We start from the raw sequence: 26,195 nt of genomic DNA on the forward strand, positions 1-26,195 counted from the left end.
TGACATTAAATACAACCCCGAGGATAGGGACTCAGAGATCAAGGTTGGTGACAGTGAGGGTCATGGTGAGGGAGATGGGCTGCTGGGTGTGAAGCTGAAGGGCTCACATTTACCCTCCTGTGCTGGATATGCAGGCAAGGCTGTTATATCTTGGTTATCTCTCACCTAGTTACTTTTAGTCCACTTGTGTCCCTACATTCAGTTTTATTCCTTCTAATACAAAAATACTTCAAAAGCGAACGTTTTATGTCCAACTCAGCTTGAAACCCATCTATGCCTCCTCTAACAAGAGGGAACAAAGCCAAGGTCTTGGCGTTGGCATAAAGCACCTGTGTACATTCAAGCTTTTACTGCCTTTCTTATTTGACACTTCAGCAATAGTACTTCCTCATGCCTATCATGTTGTTTCATGCTTGCTATCATCCTGGCCCATCCTTCCCACCTTCAGCTGGCTGACTCAGACTTCACATTCATGACTTAGCTCATCTATTATCTCCTCATAGAATCTTCTCTGACTAAATCCCCCTCCCCTACACTCTACTCGGTTCAGTACTCTTATATGCATTACTACACCACCTTGAAGAGATCCCTTTCATAGGGCTTACTACACTGTATTATTAGTATTTTCTGTTTACCAAGCAGTCTGCTTCAACAAAAAGTAGATGACAAGTTCCAGGGCTGTACAGAATCTGAATAAATTAGCATAGCACAGAATAAGTATTCAAAAAATAATGAATTTATTTGTAAGAGCTATGCTAATTGCTCTTAAAAAATTAATGAAACTATTAAGAGCGTCAGAATAAATTTCTATCCACTGTTGTAGATAAATAATACAGCACACTCTCAAATTTGAGATGGAATTTAGTTTTTAATAGATATGCCTACTTTGACGAGGGACTAAGCTTAGGACAGCAACATGTAAGACCAAAAGTCTTAAGAGTTAAAAGAAGGTTAGAATCTGGCTGTTTCTGATGGTACTCCTTCAAGATTTATAAAGAAGCACAATGAAAGGAATAGCATATGAGAAACTCAGAGCTGAAAGTGGATTTTTAGAGAACATTTAGTCCAATTACTTCATTTTCTAATTGGAAACACTAATTAAAATCAGTTAATTAGGGCTTCCCTGGTGGCGCAGTGGTTAAGAATCCGCCTGCCAATGCAGGGGACACGGGTTCGAGACCTGGTCCGGGAAGATCCCACATGCCACAGAACAACTAAGCCCATGCACCACAACTACTGAGCCTGCGCTCTAGACCTGCAAGTCACAACTACTGAAGTCGGGGCACTTAGAGCCCGTGCTCCACAACAAGACAAGCCACAGCAATGAGAAGCCCGTGCACCGCAACGAAGAGTAGCCTCTGCTCACCGCAGCTAGAGAAAGCCCGCACGCAGCAACGAAGCCAAAAGTAAATAAATAAAATAAATAAATTAATATATAAAAAATAAATGCATACGTTTAAAAAAATCAGTTAAGTAATTGCCTAAAATTATTTCACTACTAAGCCCAGAAAACTGAATTTTGCATAAGGTCTTTGAGACCTAATTTAATTAGTTAAGAGTTTACGTGGGGCTTCCCTGGTGGCGCAGTGGTTGAGAGTCCGCCTGCCGATGCAGGGGACACGGGTTCGTGCCCCAGTCCAGGAAGGTCCCACATGCCGTGGAGCGGCTGGGCCCGTGAGCCATGGCTGCTAAGCCTGCGTGTCCGGAGCCTGTTCTCCGCAAAGGGAGAGGCCACAACAGTGAGAGGACCGCGTACCGCAAAAAAAAAAAAAAAAAAAAAAAAGAGTTTACGTGTATCTGAATACAAAATATTTGCTTTATTACATTAAAAAAGCTGTCCATAACTGAAGGTCCACCAAACTAATATTTTGTGGTAAAAATCATGCAACCAACCTTAGCAATAATGTGTTCATTCTCATGAGCTGTCATTATATAAACTATTGCATATATACCTGAATTCTTTTATAAAAATACTAACCCAACCTCTCTTGACAGTATCTTCACATTTAAAAACAACTTACACATTAATAAAATTTCCTGTGAGAAGATGTGAAAATGTATAAAAAATAGCTTCTTTACATATTTTTGTTCAAAAATTATAGATTTATTGAATTTTACAACTAGAAGAGACTTAAGAAGTCATCTAATCCAATATATCCCATGTAAATAATTCCTTCTTTAATACCACTGATAGTTATCTAGCCTAGTCTCTTCAAATATTGATGCTTAAGGTAAACTCACTTTCTCAAAAGGCAGAACATTTTTATACCAGACAGCTTGAAATGACATGTAGCTCTTTTTTCTCTGAGCTGATGGGGGCTTCCTCTAACTGTTCACTTATTCCTAGTTCTACACGTTAGTCTTGCTATTCAAAATGAGGTCCCTAGGCCGGCAGCATCAGCATCACCTAGAAACCTGTTAGAAATGCAGAATCTCCACTCCAGACCTTGCTAATTCAGGACGTGCATTTGAACGAGACGCACACTATAGCTGGAGAAGCACCGCTTTAAAGCTAAATATCATTTGATTCTTTTCCCCATCACAATCTTTCAAAGACGTGAAGATGGTTATCATGTCCTTCCAAGTACTTTTTTTTCAAGGGGTAAATTCTCATTTCTTTCAATTGTTTCCTCATGTAAATGTTTGGATACTATACACTACAATATATATTTTTTTAAACCATGAACTGCTGTTAATGCCAGATCTATCTGCACTTTTTTTCTTTTAACAGATGTAGAATTTAGAACACTGAATTTTGGCATGGAACTCCTTATAGACGAATGGTAATATAAGGAAAAATATGTAATTTTAACCCTTGTATTTTAAAGAATTAAGAAGAAAAATGTGGTAAATCAGGATATATGTGTAGTAATTCTGAAAACAGAGAATAGTAAGATATTTGGTGTGCTGATTAAATAATGTAATTATTTCAAAGTAACACAAACCAGAATAAAACAATAAATAGCTAAATTTTAACTATAACAGATTATGCAATATGAGAACATCCCCCTCTATCCATCTTTACACATGCTTCACCTTGACAAGCTGAGTTACATGCTGTTTCGGGTATAGGACTTGGCCTGCTTGCTTCTGCATTTTCATATAATATTCCCTCTCATTTGGAAAGTCCTTCCTTACTTTCTCTTTGTCGGTTCAAATAGCACTCAGTCTTTAAAACCCAGCTCAAATATCACCCTCTAGGAAGCCTCCTCTAATTCTCCCAGTCAAAAGTTCCCTCTCTTCCTCTTCTGAAAGACATCAAGCTCTATCCATTATAGTTCTTTTGGGTGTGTCTTCTTCCTATTCAGTTTTCTTGAATAAAGGATTAGCATCTAATGCACCTTTGTGTAGCTGTAATACCTTATATATAGTAAGACCTAAATAAACATTTATCAAACAAACAAAAACCAATAATAAATCCTTTATCACAAAAATGTTAACATTTTTATCTGTTTTCTTACTTTGTATTCTCCAAATGCATCTGAAAATAACATTCTCTTAAAACATTTAAACCAACAATTCTTAACATCCCTTCAGTTCTTATTTCACTTCTGTTTTGTTATAGTTAGAGAAGTTGTAATATTAAGAGCTGCCAGTTGTGTACTGGCAAGCTCTTAGCCCACATGAAGGTTAACAAATAACTGTGTCATGAGCTGCTAAGGAATCAAAATGGAAAGTGAAAGAACTGTAGAAAGAATTAATATCAGATAATTACTTGGCCATATAAAGATAGTAATTTTCTATGCTGCCGTTCCAACTGTGACAGGATGCTAACAGGTATACCAACAGGTAAGGTAAACTCACTGATATTTTAAGTAGTGATTCTTAAATATGTAGTTTCATGTTTTTATAAAGAAGTATTGGGATTTTGTCTTTATCCTTTCCTCCCTTATAAGAATTCATAAGTGGCTGTTTGACAACCTCAGACTTTCTGGATATTTTCTAATTATTTGTCCTCCCACCCATAATCTTAATCTATTGTTCAAGGTTCTCAAAACCCACTCCCTACTTCAGTATTGCTTGATTCACTGCAAACAGGACTGATCTTCCCCTTCTCTGAATTCCTTTTACTTTTATAATCTGTATCATGCCAAGTAGGACTTCATAAACTCCATTTTGTTCAAACAGAAGCTTAATTTCTTCAAATGAATTAAGTTCAGTAAGTATATCCTCAGCTTCCTTTTTACCCTTCTTAGTATGACAAAGGGCAAATGCTTAGGATACAGATTAATAACTTTTCCCTCTGCCAAGTCATGTTTTAAACAGTAATTTATTAAGAAACTGCTTAAACTGTGAAATAAAAAATGCTACTCATCACTCGCAAATAATATAGTACCCTAGAACAAACAAGGTATACAAACCTTATTTAGAGTTCTCTTTAAGTTACCTTACTTGTATTTCTTAAATGTCTGAGATATATGACAAAAATAAGTAAGCAAGTAAATGTGAGGCACAATAGGTTTTCATGCAACACTTTTTAGAACATTTAATATTCTAGGAATGTCAAATGAAACCTTTCTCCAACTTACTTGACCAAGAAATCTTTCTGTCCCTGAAACACCTATCTATAAATTGAACATGATTATCACTGTTCTAAGGACTGCAGTTTTAGAAACAGGATCTTGAATGTTTACCATACAGATACAGATCTATTAATAATAATTAAAAAAAAAAAGATACATCTCAACTAAGATACACTTTTAATGTTTAAAAAAATCAAGAAATCACAAGATGAGTTCATCAACGTGGTTCATACTACTTAATATTTCATTGAACAGAAAGAGTGTAGTCATTTATAGAATAAATTTGATTTTAATTTACCATATTTGCAATACAGAGACATAAAGGTTTACTGAATAAGGAATAAGAGAAAGGGGATATGATGTTTTGACTTCTTAGCTGTAAAAGTCTTCTTTTATGGTATGGTATAAAATATATTTTCTTCAAAGGCTTTCTCTATGATTTTAGATATTGTTGGTTTCTATTCCTGCTTTGTGTATCTGAATTAACACTAACCATTTTTTTTTCTTTTTTCTTTGGAGAAATGTAAAAAATTATAGAAAAGTAGGGAGCATCCATCTTCCCACCATCTAGGCTGGAACACACAGTTGCTAAGTTTTGTCATATTTGTTTCAGTCTCTTTTTCTTATAAATAGTACGACACCAAATATCAACAGTTCTGCCATTCATTCAACAAGTACTTATCGAGCATGGACTCTGTGTTGCATTGTGCTAAGCACTGCACACTGAATGGTGGGTAAACCAGCCACATGACCTACTAATATGTATGCACCTTACAGCCTGGTAGCAGAACACAATCAAATAATCACAGAAATAGTTACAAACTGAGATGTCGTGTAAGTAAAGTACCAAGCAGCCTTTCTCAGCTGGGATTCCATGACAGGATTAAACCCTTCTGACAATGATGTGAGTGACTATTTTCTCATTCTCTTAAGACTGGTACATAGCTAGTAGCATCCTAGAAGTATGTAATGAGAAGTTAATTCATTACATGCAATGGGTGTCTTAGGGCATTAGGAGCTGACTTTCAGAACCAGTAGAGAAGAAACTTTGAGAAAGACCTGACCTAGTTTTTGGTGGTGGTGGTAGGTGAGGGGTTGGTCCAGAGAGCCAGTTACCTAAAAGTCTGTGTTGAAACGTGACTTTTAGGCCAGGGCTGGGGGAGCAAGGGTAGTAGTGTGAAATGTTGCCTTTCTAGGGAATAGCATATTGAAAGGTCCTAAGGGACAAAGGAGCAGGCGACTTCGAAAAATTACAAGACCAAGACGGCTGATGTACAGAGAATGGGGGCAGGGAGGAATAACAAAACATGAAGTTGGAAAGACAAGCAGATGGTCAGGGACCAGAAAGGATGACTTAAACTGCATTACAAAAGATCACTGTGGCTCCAATGGGCTATAGAAATAAAAGTCGATGAGGAAGATGAGTGATGGGAAAGGAGTAATTAAAGTGAGAGAAAACTGCTAGACTAGGTGGCGATGGCAGGAACGGAGAAAAGTAGACAGATTCGAGGAGTGTTTAAAGTATAAAGGCAGGGATGTGTCCAGATGACTTGTGGGTTTTAGGTGGAGGATGATGCTGAATACTGGGGGAAAGGTCAGAGAGTAAGCACTGAAGTCTTTCCTAGGTTTGAGGTTTGTCTGAAGGAGATGTCAAGGAGGCAACTGCAGATGTGAATCTGGAGATGAGAAAGGGGTCTGGCTTATAGTTCCTTTATTAGAGGAAAGTGAGGGGGGATGGGCAGAGATCTTAAGCAGTCACTGAGCTTAGCACACATTAAGAAGCAAGATGTAAAAGCAAATTGGAAAAGAAGAAGTAAAACTGTCACTGCAGATGACATGATACCATACATAGAGAATCCTGAAGATGCTACCAGAAAACTACTAGAGCTAATCGATGAATTTGGTAAAGTTGCAGGATACAAAATTAATGTACAGAAATCTCTTGCATTTCTATACACTAATGATGAAAAATCTGAAAGAAATTATGGAAACACTCCCATTTACCATTGTAACAAAAAGAATAAAATACCTAAGAATAAACCTACCTAGGGAGACAAAAGACAATTTTCTGTATGCAGAAAATTATAAGACACTGCTGAAAGAAATTAAAGATGATACAAACAGGTGGAGAGATATACCATGTTCTTGGACTGGAAGAATCAATATTGTGAAAATGACTATACTACCCAAAGCAATCTACAGACTCAATGCAATCCCTATCAAATTACCAATGGCATTTTTTACAGAACTAGAACAAAAAATCTTAAAATTTCTATGGAGACACAAAAGACCCCGAAGAGCCAAAGCAGTCTTGAGGGAAAAAAATGGAGCTGGAGGAATCAGACTTCCTGACTTCAGACTATATTACAAAGCTACAGTAATCAAGACAATATGGTACTGGCACAAAAACAGAAATAGATCAATGGAACAGGATAGAAAGCCCAGAGATAAACCCACGCACCTATGATCACCTAATCTGTGACAAAGGAGGCAAGGATATACAATGGAGAAAAGACAGTCTCTTCAAAAAGTGGTGCTGGGGGCTTCCCTGGTGGTGCAGTGTTTGAGAGTCTGCCTGCCGACGCAGGGGACGCAGGTTCGTGCCCCGGTCCAGGAAGATCCCACATGCCATGGAGTGGCTGGGCCTGTGAGCCATGGACATTGAGCCTCCGTGTCCGGAGACTGTGCTCCGCAACGGGAGAGGCCATGACAGTGAGAGGCCCGTGTACCGCAAAAAAAAAAAAAAAAAAAAAAAAAAAAAAGTGATGCTGGGAAAATTGGACAGCTACATGTAAGAGAATGAAATTAGAACACTCCCTAACACCATACACAAAAATAAACTCAAAATGGATTAGAGACCTAAATGTAAGACCGGACACTATAAAACTCTTAGAGGAAAACATAGGAAGAACACTCTTGGACATAAATCACAGCAAGATCCTTCTTGATCCACTTCCTAGAGTAATGGAAATAAAAACAAAAATAAACAAATGGGACCTAATGAAACTTCAAAGCTTTGCACAGCCAAGGAAACCATAAACAAGACGAAAAAACAACCCACAGAATGGGAGAAAATATTTGCAAACGAATCAACGGACAAAGGATTAATCTTCAAAATATATAAACAGCTCATGCAGCTCAATATTAAGAAAAACAAACAACCCAATCAAAAAATGGGCAGAAGACCTAAATAGACATTTCTCCAAAGAAAACATACAGATGGCCAAGAGGCACACGAAAAGCTGCTCAACATCACTAATTATTAGAGAAATGCAAAACAAAACTACAATGAGGTATCACCTCAGACCAGTTAGAATGGGCATCATCAGAAAATCTACAAAAAACAAAAGCTGGAGAGGGTGTGGAGAAAAGGGAACCCTCCTGCACTGTTGGTGGGAATGTAAACTGATACAGACACTATGGAGAAGAGTATGGAGGTTCCTTAAAAATCTAAAAATAGAATTACCATATGACCCAGCAATCCCACTACTGGGCATATACCCAGAGAAAACCATAATTCAAAAAGACACATGCACCCCAATGTTCATTGCAGCACTATTTACAATAGCCAGGACATGGAAGCAACCTAAATGATCATCGACAGATGAATGGATAAAGAAGATGTGGTTCATATATACAATGGAATATTACTCAGCCATAAAAAGGAACAAAATTGGGTCATTTGTAGAGATATGGATGGATCCAGAGACTGTCATACAGAGTGAAATAAGTCAGAAAGAGAAAAACAAATATCGTATATTAATGCATATATGTGGAACCTAGAAAAATGGTACCGATGAACTGGTTTGCAGGGCAGAAATAGACACAGATGTAAAGAACAAATGTAGGGACACCAAGGGGGAAACTGGCGGGGGGCGGGTGGTGGTAGTGGGATGAATTGGGAGATTTAGATTGACATGTATACACTAATAGGTATAAAATGGGTAACTAATAAGAACCTGCTGTATAAAAAAATAAAATTAAATTTAAAAAAAAAGAAGCAAGATGTATATGCATAGTACATGTGTAATATATGGGGATATACATAAAAGAAAGACTAAGAAAAAAGGGTGAAAAAAGTAAGGGCAGTTTTCTTATTTGTTTTCCATTCTTATGTGAAAAATTGCTAAAGACAGTTACAGACACAGGTGTCCATAGAATATGCTATTGCTTCTTTATAAATGCTCTGTAATTTTTTCAAAATGGTTGTAATTTATCTGATAATGTAAGTTCCAAAATTAAATACCCAGATGATATTAAATCATATAGCAATTTTCTTATAAATATATTCAGATACAAAAACCCCATATAGGTCCTTTCTTTCCCTTTTTAATGATTTCTGGTATTTTCACTTTACCCTCTGTATAAATTAACCTGACTTCACAATTTTCATATTTTTGCATTACTTTGGAGACATATAAATATTATCATCAAAATTATATGGTGTTATTTAACTAAAAATCTACCAGTATATGAGCCACTCCGTTTAAATTATTACTAAAATTCTAAAATCAAGTTTATAGCTGGGTGGTTTGAATATATGGCACACTGAATTTTCAACTTTGCTGACTTTTTGGAGGTGTTACTATAAATCAAACACCAAATAATGTCCTTGCTGAAAAAAGGCAAGAAAATTACAGTTAGTGCTTTAATAGAGATAAGCATGCCTACCTTATATTTCTGTGCTTGAATATATATGGTCCTAGATTTATTCTTTAATTTAAACCAATTATTGGAATGCATTTATAATCTGTTATTCAATTTGTTACATACCAGTTAGCAATGTCCTTGTGAGCTACTAAATTTTGAAGAAATGCTTGTAATCCTAATTGTCTATCTTCTAAAAAGTCGGCATTGTAATTATCTTTAAACCAGCGTTTTGGTGGAAGTGCTAATCGAAAGCCTGGAAACATCTCTTTTAACTGAAAAAGAAGAAAAAAGAAGATACAATGTTCAACTCAATTATATGAATTCTACAAAATCTATCCTGTTGACTATGTGAAACTATTCACATAACAAGCTTACAATAAAAGAATTAAATTCAGCTATGCTTTTTATGCCTTGGTTGTTTTATTTCTTGATTTCTACCAGTTGTGTATGCATAGGAGTTACAGTTGCTCCCTGTCCCTGCTAACACGTGGCACTGCCTGTCTTTTTAATGTCAGCCATTCCAGTGGGTGTGTAGTAGTATTTCATTGTGGCTTTAATTTACATTCCTCTCTTGACAAATGGTGTTAAGTATCTTCTCACGTGCTTGGATCTGCATATCTTCTTTGGCGAATTATCTATTTAAATCTTCTGAACCCTCTGCTTTAAAAAAACTGGGTTACTTGTCTTTTAAGTTGTCAGAGTTCTTTATATATTCTAGATAGAAGGCCTCTGTCAGATATATGTATGACAAATATATTCCCCCAGACTGTGGCTTGATTTTTCATGTTAACCGTCTTAACAGAGCACATTTAAAAAAATTTAATGTTACCTAATTCATCCACTTCTCTTTTATGGTTTATGCTTTTTTAGATACTATCTAAGAAATCGTTGCTCACTCCAAGGTTACAAAAATTTTCTTCCCAGTTTTTTCCTAAGATGTTTATAGTCTTAGCTTTTACATTTTGGCTTATGATCAATTTTGCATATTTGGCTTAAATTTTACTTTCTTAGGAAAGACTTTTCCACCTTTTAAGCTAGGTTAGATTTCCCTTTATACACTCTGATCAAGTGACTATAACTGGATAACAAGTTACCTCAAAACTCAGTGGTGTAAAATAACCATTTATTAGGCCATGGACTCTGTGGGCTGGTAATTCGTACAGGGAATGGTGAGGATGGGTTGTTTTGTCACAATGAGTTAGAACCTCAGCTGGAAACTTGAAGCTGGGAACTGGAAGCCACTGAAGTTCGTTCCCACTATTTATACTGGATCATGCTGCTTGTTGGCTGAGACATTAGCTGGGGCTGTCAGTCACAAGCCTAACATGGCCTCTCCATGTATCTTGGACTTTCTCACAGCATAAAGTCTGGGTTTCAAAGGGGAGCATCCCAAGAGAGAAAGCCAGGATGAAGCTGTATGCTTCTTATGATCTAGCCTCATCATCCCACAGCATCAGTTCCACTGTCCACTATTGGTTAGATCAGTCCCAAGCTCACCCACGTTCAAGGGGGAGAGGAAACAGATTCTACTTCTTGACAGTCAGCGGCAAGATTCTGGAAGAGCATATGGGACTGAGAGTATTGCTGCATACATTTTTAGAAAAGACAATCTGCCACACATTCTCAAATCATTAATTTGTTTTTTAAATGACATTTATCACGATGTAAATTAAGTAACGCTTATTTAATTTTGGACTCTTCTACCAGACCAGTCTTCTAAACCTTGGTTGCACATTGGAATCACCCAAGGAACTTTGAGTAAGAACTCATAATACAGACACTTTGTGAGGGCTCTATTGTAGAACAGCTCCCTCTTTTCTGAGGATAATTAATGAGGATCTTGTATTAATGACTGTGTCCTATCTCTGATATATTTGCATTTAATTAGTTGGGATATGGCCTGGGCATTGTAATTTTAAAAAGTTTTCTGGGGAAGTCCAAAGTACAGCTAAGACTTAGAATCATTTTACATTTCAATGACTGTCTTATTCATAGTTGCACCCCCAATGTTTAGTATAATGCCTGCTACACTACAAGCAGCCAACAATCTATGTTCAATAAATGAATGAGATGAAATCATGTACTGTTCAAATTTCTATACTTATATATAAGACAAAATATCACAATGTAAGAAAAAAGACTAGCAAAAGAGAAAATTCACAGGGTAAAATGCGAAATAAAAATATAAAACAAAAATTCTGTCTATATTTCTATCCTGAAAACCCTGATTTGATTTCAAGATGTAAACAGATAATTTTGGCCTTGGAGTCTGGTCGTTTACTGTGTACGCAATGCAAGTAATAAAAGCCATAAGGAGAAAATAAAAATAGTCTTTTTTATTAATTTCAAGCTTTAAAATTTAAATGTCACATATGTCCACATGCATGGTTAGGTTTTTTTCCCCTAAAAAAATAATCCTCAGAAAAGAGTGAGTTGTTCCACAATTGAGCCCTCACAAAGTGTTTATATTATGAGTGCTTACTCAGTAACTTTATTTTGAACAAAGGACAATTTGGGAACTATACATTAGCTTGAAATAACTTTAGTAAAGGCTAGTTTTTTTTTGTTGTTGTTTTTTTTTTTTTTTTTTTTTTTTTGCGGTACGTGGGCCTCTCACTGTTGTGGCCTCTCCAGTTGCAGAGCACAGGCTCTGGACGCGCAGGCTCAGCGGCCATGGCTCACGGGCCCAGCCGCTCCACGGCATGTGGGATCTTCCCAGACCGGGGCACGAACCCATGTCCCCTGCATCGGCAGGCGGACTCTCAACCACTGCGCCACCAGGGAAGCCCAAGGCTAGTTTTTATATTTCATTAAACATTAATAGATTTCCTGTGAAATGACATCATAATAGGCATTTGATGTTTCCATAAAAAGCCTTTAAAAAAGTAATGCACAGAATTTTTGGATTAAGTTGGAGAACTGAGTACACTCATCTAATTCTCTCTTTCTGCAGCCCTGCTAAAACTACAGTGAAGAGAAAAAAAAAACATAAAACAACATACTGGAAACCAAAAAGTAGAGAGGAGAGTAGCAATTGACTCAGGAGAGTGAAGAAAACCCAAAGTGCAGAAAAATTTATACCAGGTTTATACTTACAGAGACCTCAAATTGCTCACAAACTGGCAGCACAAGGCAGGAGATTGGAAAACACTTCTCTGGAGAGTCTGATCAATCCGACAGGAAAGACCTTAAGATCCTGACATCAGAAGTTCTCCAACACAGCCCACCTTCCCCATTACACAGTGAGTCTTAAAGTCAACATAAGCCTCACCCATGGAGTAAGAGATTCCAATCAGCTTTTAGTACCCAACTTTTAATCATGACTAGACAACCAGAAAGAATTACTACACACTATTACTTAACATGAAGACAAAGACAAACAGAAAAAAAGTAACTCAGAGAACACAGACAACACAAGGAGAAAAAAACCATAAAATAATAAAAATACAAATAAAAACAATCACTAATACACTCAATGGATTAAGATACTACATTCAAGAAATAAGAATAAAATGACCAAAAACAGGGACATTCAGAGAACAAAAAGGTTGTTTTAGAAAGAAATAAGGAAATCTCCTTCAAAATAGCAAAAAAGAAAAAGGTACTAAAGAAAGGGGAGGAAAAGATCTGGAACCAGCCCAAATGCCTGTTTTACAAGAAAGGTTACAGAAAGAGGGAACTGACAACACAGAAGGGAAGAATTCATTAATAAAGCAGTTCAAAAGCATTTTTCTGATCTGAACCACATGGGTTGCCCACAGAGTGTACAAGGTAATAGAAGAAAAGAACTTTACAAAAAGTCACTGTGAAATTTCAGATTAATTACACAGAGAAGATTCAACAGACTTCCAAAGAAGAAAAAAACAGGTGACATACAAATGATCAGGAGCAAGAATAGCTTTGGGCTTCTCAAGGGTAATACTCAACACTAAAAGCGAGATGAAAATAGCTTAATGTCTTCAAAATTCTGGAAAAAAAAATTCCAATCTATAATTCTATACCTAGCCCACATTTCAATCAAGTATGAAAACTGCATGAGAATATTTAGAGACATGTGGGGTCTGAAAGACATCACTTCCCATGTAATCTTCCTCAAGAAGCTACTAGGGGATTAGTTCTGCTAAAAGGAAAGAGTAATTCAAGAAAGACAACATGAGATAAAGGAAATAAAGTCCAACAAAGGAAAAAAGTGAAAAAAATCCCCAGAAAGACAGTAAAAGGCGAACTTAGGACATTACTTATGAACTGCCTGATGTCAATCGGTTCAGGACAGTTCAGGACAGTGTGACCCAAGAGACAGACATGTTGAGGATTACCACTGAATTTCTTTTTAATCAGAGGATCAAATACTTGGCTGAGCTTAGCCCAGATTTTCATATGAGCTTGGCTTGTCTTGACAGTGAGCTGATAATGGTTCTGCTCCCTGCCTATGCTCTGCTGTGTGGAACCAACTGAGAATAATCATTTTACCTCACAGAAATACTCAGCTTTGACCTACTCTGCAACCTGGAAGTAGAAAATAGCGAGCTTTTAAGTAGAATATAGAGAAAACCCTACTCTCATGGCCATATTTCTGCAAATTATTCATCACCAGCCTGCCCTACAACCCTGCCAGATGCCTCAACTCTGAAAAGCTCTATGTGTTCCAGATCTTGCTCATGACTTTGTCCTCTGACTTTCCCAGAAGAGGCTCTTAAAAACTCCTAGAGAAGCTGAAGCCAGATTATAACCCAGGAGATTAAAAAAAGAGGAATAAAAAAAAGACTAGCGTTCTATAGAAAATTTTCTTCCTAAACAGTGTTATTTTAACTATGTTAAATAATTTTCATATTGTCAATTGACTATTTTTTTCCTCCTAGTATAGATAAATGGAAAACATAAACTCTTCAACGTTAGAATCAGATCTATATAGTTTCTATATAATACCAAATTCCTAGCACAGTGCTGAACTCTCATTTCACAAATACTTCATGATTGGTTTTATAAAATGAAAGATCCTAAGATGTTACTTTATTTTTAACAATTACAGAAATAATAACTACCATTTAAACTGTGTGGCTGCTGGTGCTTGACACACATTTTTGATTCTTGCCAGTAAAATCAGGTGATGGGTGGAGCTCTTTCTGGTACCTAGAAGACTGACACAGACACTTATCAATTTTAAGTGCCCAACTCAGAGTATCAAGGAGATATTTACTAGATTTAAATTAAACTTCTACTAACATCTTTCTTCAAAAGCTTAAGAGCTATCTAAATCTCAGCTTGCCTAAGATGAATATTTTGGCAATAAAGATGAATCTAGAGAGACCAAGGGACGTAAACACTAAATAATAGTTGAGTCCTGAACAGAAAAATAAGAAGTCATAAAGGATGAAATAGCTCAAAATTGAAACTATTAGAAACTGTATGAACAAAAATTATAACAATTTCATAAGAAAGCTAGGAATTCCACTTTAGTATCTGGTAACCTCATGAATTACTTTGGTCCTCTTGTTTGTTTAATCATTAAAAAAAATAAACAGAAGTAAAGAATTACAGGTTTTAAAATCGTGAATATAAGGAGAACTCAGAAACAGAAAATAAAATTTACATATAATGGTAGAAATATATTAGAAATAATACTTTTAAGTATTTTGACATGTTGTAAAAAGTCATCTTAACAATACCTTAATTAAGGCTAAAATAGTTTAGCATTTTATATTTTATCTTTTCATTCAAACTGAGGTTTTCAGAAATGGTAGAAACTTTTTGGCATCTGGGCAGTTGCAAAGTCACATAAATGGAGTTTCCCACCACCAAACATTTTAAGAATATACCAACTTGAGAAGTTCTGAGTGTCCAGGAAGAAGGTGGGGGGAGGTGGCAGATGGGAAAGAATAGGACCAGTAAAGTTTCCTCTACTAAACATATGTCAAAATTAGGGAATAATTTGTGATCCAAGTTCAGCTTACTTGGCCTCTCAGAAGTATCATAAATCACTTGCTTCTTTTGGAAAAATGCTCTTTCTCTTGGTTTCTTAAATACCAATTACCCCCACCTGCCCCACCTGATTTCTCTCCAGCTCTGTGAACGCCTCAGCTGCTGTTTTTCTACTGAACTCTTACTGCAATTAACTCAATGAATTCCCTAGTGTTGGAAATTTAGGTTGGTTCTAATTTTTTAACTATTAAAAACAAAATAAAACATGAACAAAGAAAACAACAATACATAAAGCATCATGATAAGTATCCTTAGGGCTAAATCTTGCTCATATCCATAATTTATTATATAGGATAAATCCCAGAAATGTGATTGTGTCAAAATTATGCTCAGCTTTAGGGCGTCCTCTAGGAAGACTCATGTTTCCAACAATGGATAATACCATTTAAAGCCTGTCAACTTGACAGGTGAAAAATTGTTTAATTTTCTTTTCTTGGAGTACTTGTGATAGTAATTTATTGGTCATTTATATTTCTTCTGTGGATTACCCCATTCATATCATTTGCTGAATTTTCTATTTTTTTTTTGTTACTTATTTTTAAGGGTACTTAATATACTGAGGTTTATTATTATCGTCTTTGTCTATTTCACACGTGCAGTGGGCAGAATTCTAGATGGCCCTATGACCTTTGCCCTTGGTTTTGCCTCTGTGTTTTGTTTTTACACAGGAAAAGATTCTGTAGATGCAATTAAGGTTACTATTCAGTTGACCTTAAGATAGGAAAATTATCTAGGTGCGCCTAACCTTATCACATGAGTTCTATAAGGGTAAAAGTTTCTTCCTGGCTGGTGACAGAAGACAAAGTCAGAGATATTCAAAGCACAAGAAGGACTTGACCATCTCTTCCTGACTTTGAAGATGGAAGGGCCATGTGCAAGGGCTGAAGAACGGTCTTTATGAGCCAAGAACAACTTCTGGCTGACAACTAGCAAGGAAACAGGGACCTTGGTCTCACAACCACGAGAAACCAAACTCTGCCAACAACCAGAATGACACTGGAAGCTGATCCTTTTCCAGACCCTCCAGGTAAGAGGCCAGTCAAGTCAACAGCTTGATTTTGACCTTGTTTGATCTTAAGCAGCAAACCCAGCTGAGCACTCCAAATCTCTAGATAATGAACAGGTAAGTTTTAAGCCACAGTTTGTGATAATTTGTTATACAGCAATAGAAACCTAACACAATGTGCTAAATTTTTCTTTCTTGTTCTTTTGTAGTCATATGATTTAGGGGGTCGGTCTTATTATACATATACATCTTTTCAAACTCACAAGATTATATAAATAATCACTTATATCTCTGTTGCCAATTTTAAGGTTTTCACATTTTTAATATTAAAAATATTTTTTTGTTTCCAATAAAAGGAAGTTATGCGTAGGGATGGGACTTTGAACTATTACAGTTAAATGAAACAGTCAATTTTGTTTGGAAATAGCAAAGACTTGACTTCGCTCAAATAATTAACAAGGAAGAAAAAACACAAATATAACAGAACTCCAGGAACAGATAATAATTGAAAACTGAAAAGTCAGTTTTAGATTTATTAAAGTACTTACTTTATCATTAAGCCTAGAGAAGTCAGTGTATCTTCTAAAAACTACCCAGCTTTCTTCTGGACTCTTCTTTACTAGTATTTTATATACCTATGCAGATAGAGTGAGAAACAGAGAGTTTTAAAATATATTTATGTAAAAATATTTAAAAATTCAAACCAAATAATTTAAAAACTTTTATTTGACAACCCAGATCATAACAATATGTAAAAAATATCAGAAATAAAGACCATCAAATGTTCAAATAATCTAATGTAGGTACCAAAAGCAAGATTTTTTCTTAAGAAACATGACTGACATATTTGAGGCAAAATGCTTTTTTGCTGAACACTAATAATAAATAAACTTATCAGCCTTCAAAATATATTTTATGCTAATATATTCTAAAATGAATAAAAGAATCAATCATGCTTGAAAAAACTTTGAAAAATCTTGTCTTATACAGTCAACTTAATTTTTAAATTCAGTAACTGCCAAGCAAAGTTTTCAAATAAATTAGATGATGTTTTAATCTTCAAAGCTGAAATACAAGGTAAAAAATACCCATATTAAAGTTTATATTTATATAATTATGTACAATTATCTAGGCTATTGAATAGAAAAACTTGGTTGAAGCAAGTCAATATTTTAAAAAGCATATAAGAAAAAGCTAGATCCTATTTTTCATAAGTATAATTTTGGAAGTACTATTTATAACAGAATCTCAGAGAAACATCTGGTAGTTTTCGGTACAGTGTTTTGAGCTAAACTATATACATGACATATGAAAAGTACTCAGTAACTATCTATCGAATGAGTGAAACTCTCTTAAAAAGAGTAACTTTTTTTCTTAAAGTCTGCTGTGCAGTAACTTTCAATTGTAGCTCTAGAGCTCCACTCTAACCACATGTGGCTATAGAACACTCAAAATGTGACTAGTCCAAATTGACATGTACTGTGAGTGTAATACAGACCAGATTTCAAAGACTTAGTATGAATAAAGATGTAAAAATATGTCATTCAAATGATTATATACTGGTTACATGTTGAAATTATATTTTAAGTATATTAGGTTAAACAAAATACATTACTAAATATAATTTCACCAGTTTCTTTTTACTTTTTCTTAACATGGCTACTAGGAAGTATTAAATTACAAATATGACTCATATCATAATCCTATTGGATGATCTAGAGGCAATTCATTATTTAGGGACTGTAGATCATCCTTACCATTTGATTTTTCTCCCTCACAGGCTTCTTTTTCAGCTTTGAAGGGAGTCAGCAAGGGTAAGGATGAATCCCTTTGTTTTGAAGTAAAACATAAGTAATTTATCTTTATTACATTTAAAGGTGAGGAAGAAAATTATTTGGATACCCTGTAAAGTCTCCAGACAGCCCTGATGTAAAATAGTCACGAAGGGGATACAAAGAAAACATTCTTTTTAGGAGTTACTAATTTAAATTGACTTCAAAACTTTTGACTATGAATAACTGATGCATGATACAAGTCAATTTCATATGATAATTAGGTTTATCTATACATAATACATACCAACTTTATTTTCCTGTTTTAAAAAATGAGCCCTTTTCTAACTAAGCCACTCTTTGCAGTGGTCCCTAAACACTCCTGTTTCTCTAGGAAAAACAAAGAGGTTTTCATTTTATCTTTTCTAGAAAGCTCTCCTACTTTTCTACTTGTTTAAGTAGTGCTTTCAATGAAAACTTTATGGACAGTATTGATCATTGCCTCCTCTATGTTCTAACAGCAGTTATTGTCTCTACTCTTTATTTGAAACTTAGTATATACTACTTTGTACTGTCTATCTTGTTATGTACTCCCTGTTTTAAGTAAACAACAACAAATGTAGATGCATACACTAATCATAAGATACATACAGAAAAGTGCCAAAATCTTAAGTATATAACTTAATGAATTTTCACAGAGTACACACTCCATGTAACTAGTACCAAGAGCAAGAAACAAAACATTACCAGAAGTCCACCTCATGACTCTTTCCCGATCCGACTCACCACCCCTCCTAGTCACCTTTTGTTTTTAATCACTTTTCAAAGGCTTGACACTCTCTATATAAGATCTTGCCAGTTTGTCCTAATATTTTCTTCAGTTAAGAGATCAATTTAAAGAAATATACCAAGGTAAAATTATTTTACAAACCTAAGACTCCCAAGCTTGTAACTCCAGCTTAGACTTCTACCCTAAACACAATACCGAATATATAGAGATATAAAATACATATATGTGTGTACACATTCACATGCACATACACATACCTGACATCTCCATTTTGACGTCTAACAAACATCTCAAACCTAGCACTTCCCAAAACAAATCCCGATCTTCCCCTCAAAATTTGCCATCTAGTTAAATGGCAACTCTATTCTTCACATTGTATGGACCAAAAACTTCGGGATCACCTTTGATTTCTCCATCTACCACGTCCCAAGGCTCTACCTTCAAAATATATCCAGAATCTGATCACTTCTTAGGACCTCTTCCACCACCTGGTCCATGGCACCATCATGTCTCCCACGGATTACTGCAGGAACCTAACTGCCTCCTGCCTCTAATCTTCCCCCACAAAAATCTAATCTCAACTCAGCAGCCAATTTTAAAGGCTCATGCGAGCCTTTAAAAAAATTAAGTCAGATCATCTGACTTTTCCTTTTAAAACATTTTCAAGATTCCCATCTCATGCAGAGTAAAATCTAAAGGCCTTATAAAGGCTAGGTACTCTACTTGATCTGGGTGTCACACTCGCCTGCCTTTACTTGTTACCTCAGTTCGTACATCTCTTCCCATCGCTTATTCTCCTGTCAGCCACAAGGGTCTTGGCAGTTATGCCACCTGTCTGGAAAGCTTTCCCCCCAGATATTCCCACGCTAACATTTTAGTACTAACATCTTTTCTGTGAGGCCATGACTGACAACGCTATTTAAATTGCAACTCCAGTTTCAAGAAACTCTCCATTTCCTTCCCCTCTTTTATTCCTCCCTATAGCACTTATCACCATGTGACATACTAGCATTAAAAAAAAAAATACTTATCTATCTTTCATTCACTCAGTCGAGTTGCTGTCCCAACATTACCTGGAAGAGGGCCTGGCACATAACAGGTACTCCAAAAATGTCAAATTAACAAATAAACGACTATGACTAATTTCATATTTGCCACTTATTTCTTCCTCTGTATTGTCTTGAAAGAGTTTATATTTATATATCACTGCCTTTAATTTGCCTATGAACTTTTCATACATGTCACCTCAATGAATGCTCCTTCCTTCGTATGGAAGGTAGGTCAATGTAAGGAAACGAGCGACCAATTTATTATAATTTCCAAAAAATCACTCGCAAAAACGTCAGGTCCATGCAGATTTCCCATCATATCATCAGTCTTACAATATTTGAACTCTAAAGACTGCCTCTTCATAAATTATTTCAGTACTTGTTTTTTGACGGTCCTTCCATACTATCATAAATTTACAGCATGAAATGTTGAAATAAATAGGAAATCATTACTTCAAGAAAATCCAAGAGAAAAAACAAACTAACAGTTTGAAAGAATAAGTTTATAAATGAATTTAATTTAGCAAGGTCACTGGATGCATAAATATATAACAACATATGAGACCAAAATATATAAACTAGCAAAGAACAAATAGAAAACATTATGTCAAGAACCTCAAACGACATCCATACCCAGAAATAAATCTTACCAAAAGATGTAAGACGTCTGCCCTGAAAACTACAAAATATTATTAAAAGAATGTTAAAGACTTAAATAAATGGCTTAGGTTCATAGATTCAAAGACTTAGTACTGTAAATATGTCAGTTCTCCCTAGATAGATTCAATACAATCCCAATGCAAAGGGCCAAGACAATCCTGAAGAGGAACAGCAAAGCTAGAGTAATTAAGTTACCAGATGTCAAGACTATCATCAGGCTTTAGTAATCAAGACAGTGTGGAATTGGTAAAGCAGGGAAAAATGGAACACAGAATCAGACCCATACATTTATGGTCACCTGACTTATGACGTAGGCAACAGAGTAAATGCAGAGGAGAAAGAGTTGTCTTTTCAGTAAAAATTTGACTTTAGGGAGAAAAAAAATGTGTCTTGACCCTGACCTCACACCACGGACAAAAAAGCAATTCCAGATGGTTTACAGAACTAACTGTGAAAGGTTCAACAATAAAGCTTTTAGAAGAAAACATAGGACAACATATTTTTAACCTAAGAGGAGGCAGATTTTATTTTATTTATTTTTAATAAATTTATTTATTTTATTTATTTATTTTTGGCTGTGCTGGGTCTTCGCTGCTGTGTGTGGGCTTCCCCTAGTTGTGGCGAGTGGGGGCTACTCTTCGTTGCGGTGTGCGGGCTTCTCATTGCAGTGGCTTCTCTTTTTGCGGAGCACGGGCTCTAGGTGCACGGGCTTCAGTAGTTGTGGCTCACAGGCTCAGTAGTTGTGGCGCATGGGTTTAGTTGTTCTGCGGCATGTGGGATCTTCCTGGACCAGGGCTCGAACCTGTGTCCCCAGCATTGGCAGGCGTTTTCCTAATCACTGAGCCACCAGGGAAGCCTGAGGCAGATTTTAAAAAGTGCTAAGCATAAAAGAAATTTAATATACTGGACTATATTAAAACTAAGAACTCTTGATTATCAAATGCACCATTAACAAAGGCAAACCACAGAGTGAGAGATGATAGTCACAATAGACGTTCTGAAAAAGGACTTATGCCCAAAATGTATAGAAAACTACAAATCAAAGTGGAAAAGGCTTTCTAAAAGAAAAATGAACAAAGGTCTCAAACAGACACTTCAGAAGAGAATATCCAAATGGCCCAAAAAAAAGTCTTAAATGCAAATTAAAACCACAATATGGTATCATTCTACCCACTAGAATAGCTAAAATGAAAAAGACAGAAAAATACCACGTGGGGAAGATGTGGAGTAACTGGAACTCTCATACACTACTTAGAGGAGTATAACTTAGTACAACCACTCTGGTACATTGTTCATCAGTATCTTCTAAAGCTGGGCAGATGATCCAACAATTTTACTCCTAGGGAGCTATCAAAAAGAAACGAGTTCATGTGTTTACTGAGTGACAAGTACTAAAAGGTTCACAGCAGTAGTATTTGTAAGAGTCCCAAACTGGAAATTATCTAAATGCTCCTTAACAGTAGAATGGATAAACTGTAGTATATTCACATAAAGGAATAGCATCAGTAATAAAAATGAGCTGCCTACAATTACATGCAAAATCAAGGATGAATCTTACAAACATAATGCTGAAGAGACCATACCCAAGAGTACATACTCCATAATTCCACTTACATAAAGTACAAAAATAGGCAAAATTAATCTAGGCTAATAGGAGAGTGGGTATTGACTGACAGAGAGCATGGGGGGAGGCTTTTGGGCTGTTGTAATGGTCTGTTGTAATGGTCTGTTCTTGATTTGTGTGCTAGTTTCACAGCTGTGACTGGTTTGTGAAAATTCGTTCAAGTAAAGCAAAAGTTCACTACGGCATGACAACTTAAGGGGTATAAACCATTTGAATTTTATGTTCAAGAAATTACAAGTATAGGCTAACATCACTTAACACAAGTTTAGAACACAGGTTAATCAATTTTTCATCTTCTACTGATGTACCGCAGAAGTCAATACTCACAGTAAATTTAGCTCTTTCTTCCATCACCTCATAACCCAGGATAATAGGTGTAGAAGGTCTATCTTCCAAATTCACTGTTTCAGGATTTTGTTCTTCACTTTCTCTTGGTCTAGCAGAATACTCAATGGAAGAATCTGCACCTGTAAATTTAGTCCTAATGAGGGGACTGCTACAGACAGATGAAGTGCTTTCCATTTGATCAGGTACACTTGTCTGTTTAAAATTACCCATATTTGAGTCTTCTAACTGGCCTTTGGAAGAGTTTGAGCTTGTTGAGATACTCCCAAAAGAAGAACTTCTTTGGTTTCTGTTGGTTGCAAAACTGGAAGCAGAGTTCCCTATTGGCATAGGAACTGGGACATAAGGAGTTGCCATCTTCTTTTGGCTTTTGCAACAAACCTGCACACTTCTGAGTTCAAACAATTAGAGAACTAGTAATATGCAATCCATTATTTTCTTCTTAGGAATTCACTACCTAAAAATGAGAAGAACATATAGAAAGATTAGTCTTTAATCGGGAGCATTATCCAAAAAAACCCAAAATGCTCATATCCATTTCTTTTAATTTCGTGACACTCTATTACTTTATTTGGAATGAAAACATGCCCCAAACCTCTTCCTTTAATCCCAAAATGTCATCTCTAAGAACTCCCGTTTTTAAGGTAAGGAGAGCAGAAGTATTCGCACCCTTTTTCTTGACCTTGATCCTTTTTTACCCACTTTATTTCTTCGTGATGGATTTCTATAACGACCATTGTAACCTGATCTCATCTATATGAGTTGCAAAGAGGAAAAGTGATAAAGACCTGTCCAGAAACTTTATTCTCTGCTTACGATCCTGACACTACTAAATACAGTACAGGGAGGGAAGGGTAAAGGGAAGGAAAGAAAGGGAGAAGAATTATTCATATTTCCTTCTGATTTAATTAGTGAAACTGAACAATTACCCTAAGTAATGATAGTGAGCCAGAAGCTTAGACACCTTGTAAGATAAATAATAACAGTTCTTAAAGCAACGATTTATTAAACCCAGGATCAAATGGATTTTAAAAAAAACTTAGTCAAATTACATTAATCAGATAAACCTCAAAGAACATTAAACTTATGTCCAAAAAGATTAAATGAACAAAAGTTTAAAATATTCTTCAGTTTCTAGATCATCACTAATTCTGCTACGCCATAAAGTGCAGGTATGTAACAAATCTTCAAAACTCATACTCGGTAAGCTCTGTTGTCAAAAGGACGAGTTTATCTTGCCTCAGAATAATTTCGTAATGATACGAAGAAAAAAGATTTACCACTAAGTTGTTAACTAATAAACTAAGAAATGGAGATAACTACAGACCAGGGAAATGGCACATAACAAGAGGTCTGCCTATCCAATTACATCTACGCAACCCTACTGGTGAGAAAGGTAGGAAACAAGCCGCTCAGACTCTGACAGATGCTGAAATAAAATTTTTAACCCAGCACGTGGCTCTGGGCTACCTTCCCCATCATCAAAGATTCAGGAAACTTGAGCTGCTGATTCACCGCTCCTCGGTTCCGCCAGATGGCCTCCCCAAAAAGAAGTAAATAAAAGTCTGAAATCTCAACCTCCTCACCGCCTGTAAGGTCGCCCCGCCTCCAGCCATTCGAATGAATACCTGAGGCCGCAGGGCTGGCGTGGGGGGCGCTCAGACAAATACAGCCATTTACCTTGTAAAGACGTGAGCGCTACCCAAACGTTAGAAAAACGTACTGGGCTCATTAAGAGTGTCTCCACTTTTGCCTTGGCATCCACATGCTCTGAGGACGAACATCTCAGTGCTACTCTGGAAAACCAAGGGCAAGTGAAGTGTCCCGAGCCTGAGCAACACGGTGGGCGAGAGAAGTCGGTGGTGAGAGCAAAGTGCAGAAGCCCGGGCTTAGCTCGACCCCAGGAGTGTCTGGTCGGTGTCTGATCAGGCCAAGGGTCTTCGGCTCGGTGGATGGCAAGACTCACAGCTCCCGGACCTCCTTGGGGCCCCAAGACGGTCCCGCCTCCGCCGCCCGGTGCGCAGCCAGCGCCTCCCAGACGCCGGGTGGAGTTGGCGGTGGCCTGAGGTTGGCCTGGAGCTCCTGCGGCGTACGCCCACCCACCTGGGGAGCCGGCCCGCCGCCAGCCAACCGCGAGGGCGCAGGTGTCACTGCACGAGCGCCCAGGACCGCGCCCGCTGCCCGGTCCCTACCTTAGTCCGCTCCGCGATCCAGCTCGGGCGCGCTTCCCTGGGACAGTTAAATCCGACCCTCCTTAACCGCTGCTTTCCGTCTCCACCCACCACACCGAGAGGCCTCACGTGACCCCCCTTCCAGAAAACAGCTGCTCCCTGCCTCTGCCCGCCTCCGCCCGGGCCACAGGGCGCAGGATCCCGGCTAGGTGGAGGGCGGGGCTGGGCGGGGCCGCCGCTCCAGGAAGTGACGTCACGCCAAAGTGCGCCGGCCCCCAGAGGCGCAGGCGGGAGTTGTGGGGCTAGGGGTTTTTGGCACCTAGGTTGAAACTAGTTTTGTGGTAAGAATTTTACCTTCTTTTCCACAGCTTTATTTTTATAAGTTAACTTTTGAGAAATGGAGACTACGGTCCCTAGTTTGCCCAACAGGTGATGAGAAGACTACAATTCCCGGGAGGCACTGCGGCCAACATCGGCCCGGGCTTCTGCTCTGCATCATGGGACTTGTAGTCATCACCAGTTTGGGCTTGTTCTACTAGGTTACAGAATAGTTTCCAGAGTTAACAGCGCTTTAAGGGATGACAGTTGATTCTGAGTGAGAAGATAGAATGCTCCGCTACAGCCTATTCGTCCTACATAATTCAGAACTCCTCATTGGCAGAGAACTCCTGAAATTCTTCAGTGTGTTAGTGGTGGGTTTTTTGTTTGTTTGTTTGTTTTTTACTATCTTGAGAGCAATTTTATCTCAAATAATATGGTATTAAGCTTGTTAGACGTGCACATTTAAAGAGCTGAAGATTATCAGGAAAGTCGTTCTTTGATAGTCAAATACTGAAATTCAGACCAGTCTGCAGGTCTGTTTATCATTAGAATTGAGCAATTTGATATAAAAATCATTCCATGATTTCTAAGGCTTTGGAATATTACGAAGACTCGGAAAAATTGATAGTCGTAATTTCAAAATGCACATAGGAAGCTAATCTGGCTTGTGGCATAATAGTTATATAGTTATATAGTTTTGGGTTAATAATATTGCTCTTCCAGTGTGAATGAGACATAAAAAGAGAATTCTGTAGAAACAGTAGACTAAAACATGAGGTAGTTTTCAGGACAGACTTGGGAGTCTTGGCTGTGAGGTGGCAGTTATATCCATGATTTCTGTAAGTTAATAAAGGTATAGAAAGAAAAGAAAAAGGAGCTTTGCAATATTTTCCTCACTTGTGGTCAGGACTGCAGGTGGTAGCAAAAGATACTTTTGATGTGGGAAATCTGATAATCTAATATCAAGGAAGCTGAGGAATATTAAACTTTCAAGAAGTAAAGGCATAGAGATATCCCAGTTAGGAGGAGAAAAAAGATCTAGGAAAAATCATTGGAATTGTCCAAAAAGAACTTCCTTCACTAATTATTGAAAGGAGCATACAGGATATACATACTATATGTAACTTTTATCTTTCAGAATATCTGGTATAGATTAATGTCTAGATTTTACTTTTAGAAAATGAACTGAATATTTCTTTAAAATATTTTTAAAGAGATATAATTGACATATAACATTATATTAGTTTCAAGTGTACAGTGTAATGATTCAATATTTGTATATGTTGTGAAGTGATCATCACAGTA

The 26,195-nt window shown here is 36.9% G+C and overlaps 1 protein-coding gene across 3 annotated transcripts in view; it reads right to left on the reverse strand.

Moving 5' to 3' along the window:
• Nucleotides 1-24,771, reverse strand: part of SNX16 (sorting nexin 16) — a 36,479-nt gene extending 11,708 nt beyond the window's left edge. Inside the window, exons 1-5 of one of the 3 annotated variants that reach the window (XM_049700752.1) lie at nt 24,079-24,771; nt 22,608-22,855; nt 22,381-22,520; nt 16,707-16,793; nt 9,297-9,445 (exon numbers count right to left, since the gene is read on the reverse strand). In XM_049700752.1, the coding sequence (XP_049556709.1) occupies nt 9,297-9,445; nt 16,707-16,793; nt 22,381-22,520; nt 22,608-22,755 (524 nt within the window). In that variant the 5' untranslated portion in view covers nt 22,756-22,855; nt 24,079-24,771. Of the gene's footprint in view, nt 1-9,296; nt 9,446-16,706; nt 16,794-22,380; nt 22,856-24,078 lie in introns of all 3 variants that reach the window. The other 2 variants (XM_004276163.4, XM_033439830.2) reach the window with 2 other exon arrangements.
• Nucleotides 24,772-26,195: the final 1,424 nt, after the last annotated feature.

This window comes from Orcinus orca, chromosome 17 (genome assembly GCF_937001465.1).
Source record: "Orcinus orca chromosome 17, mOrcOrc1.1, whole genome shotgun sequence".
In the NCBI taxonomy this organism is placed as follows: domain Eukaryota; kingdom Metazoa; phylum Chordata; class Mammalia; order Artiodactyla; family Delphinidae; genus Orcinus; species Orcinus orca.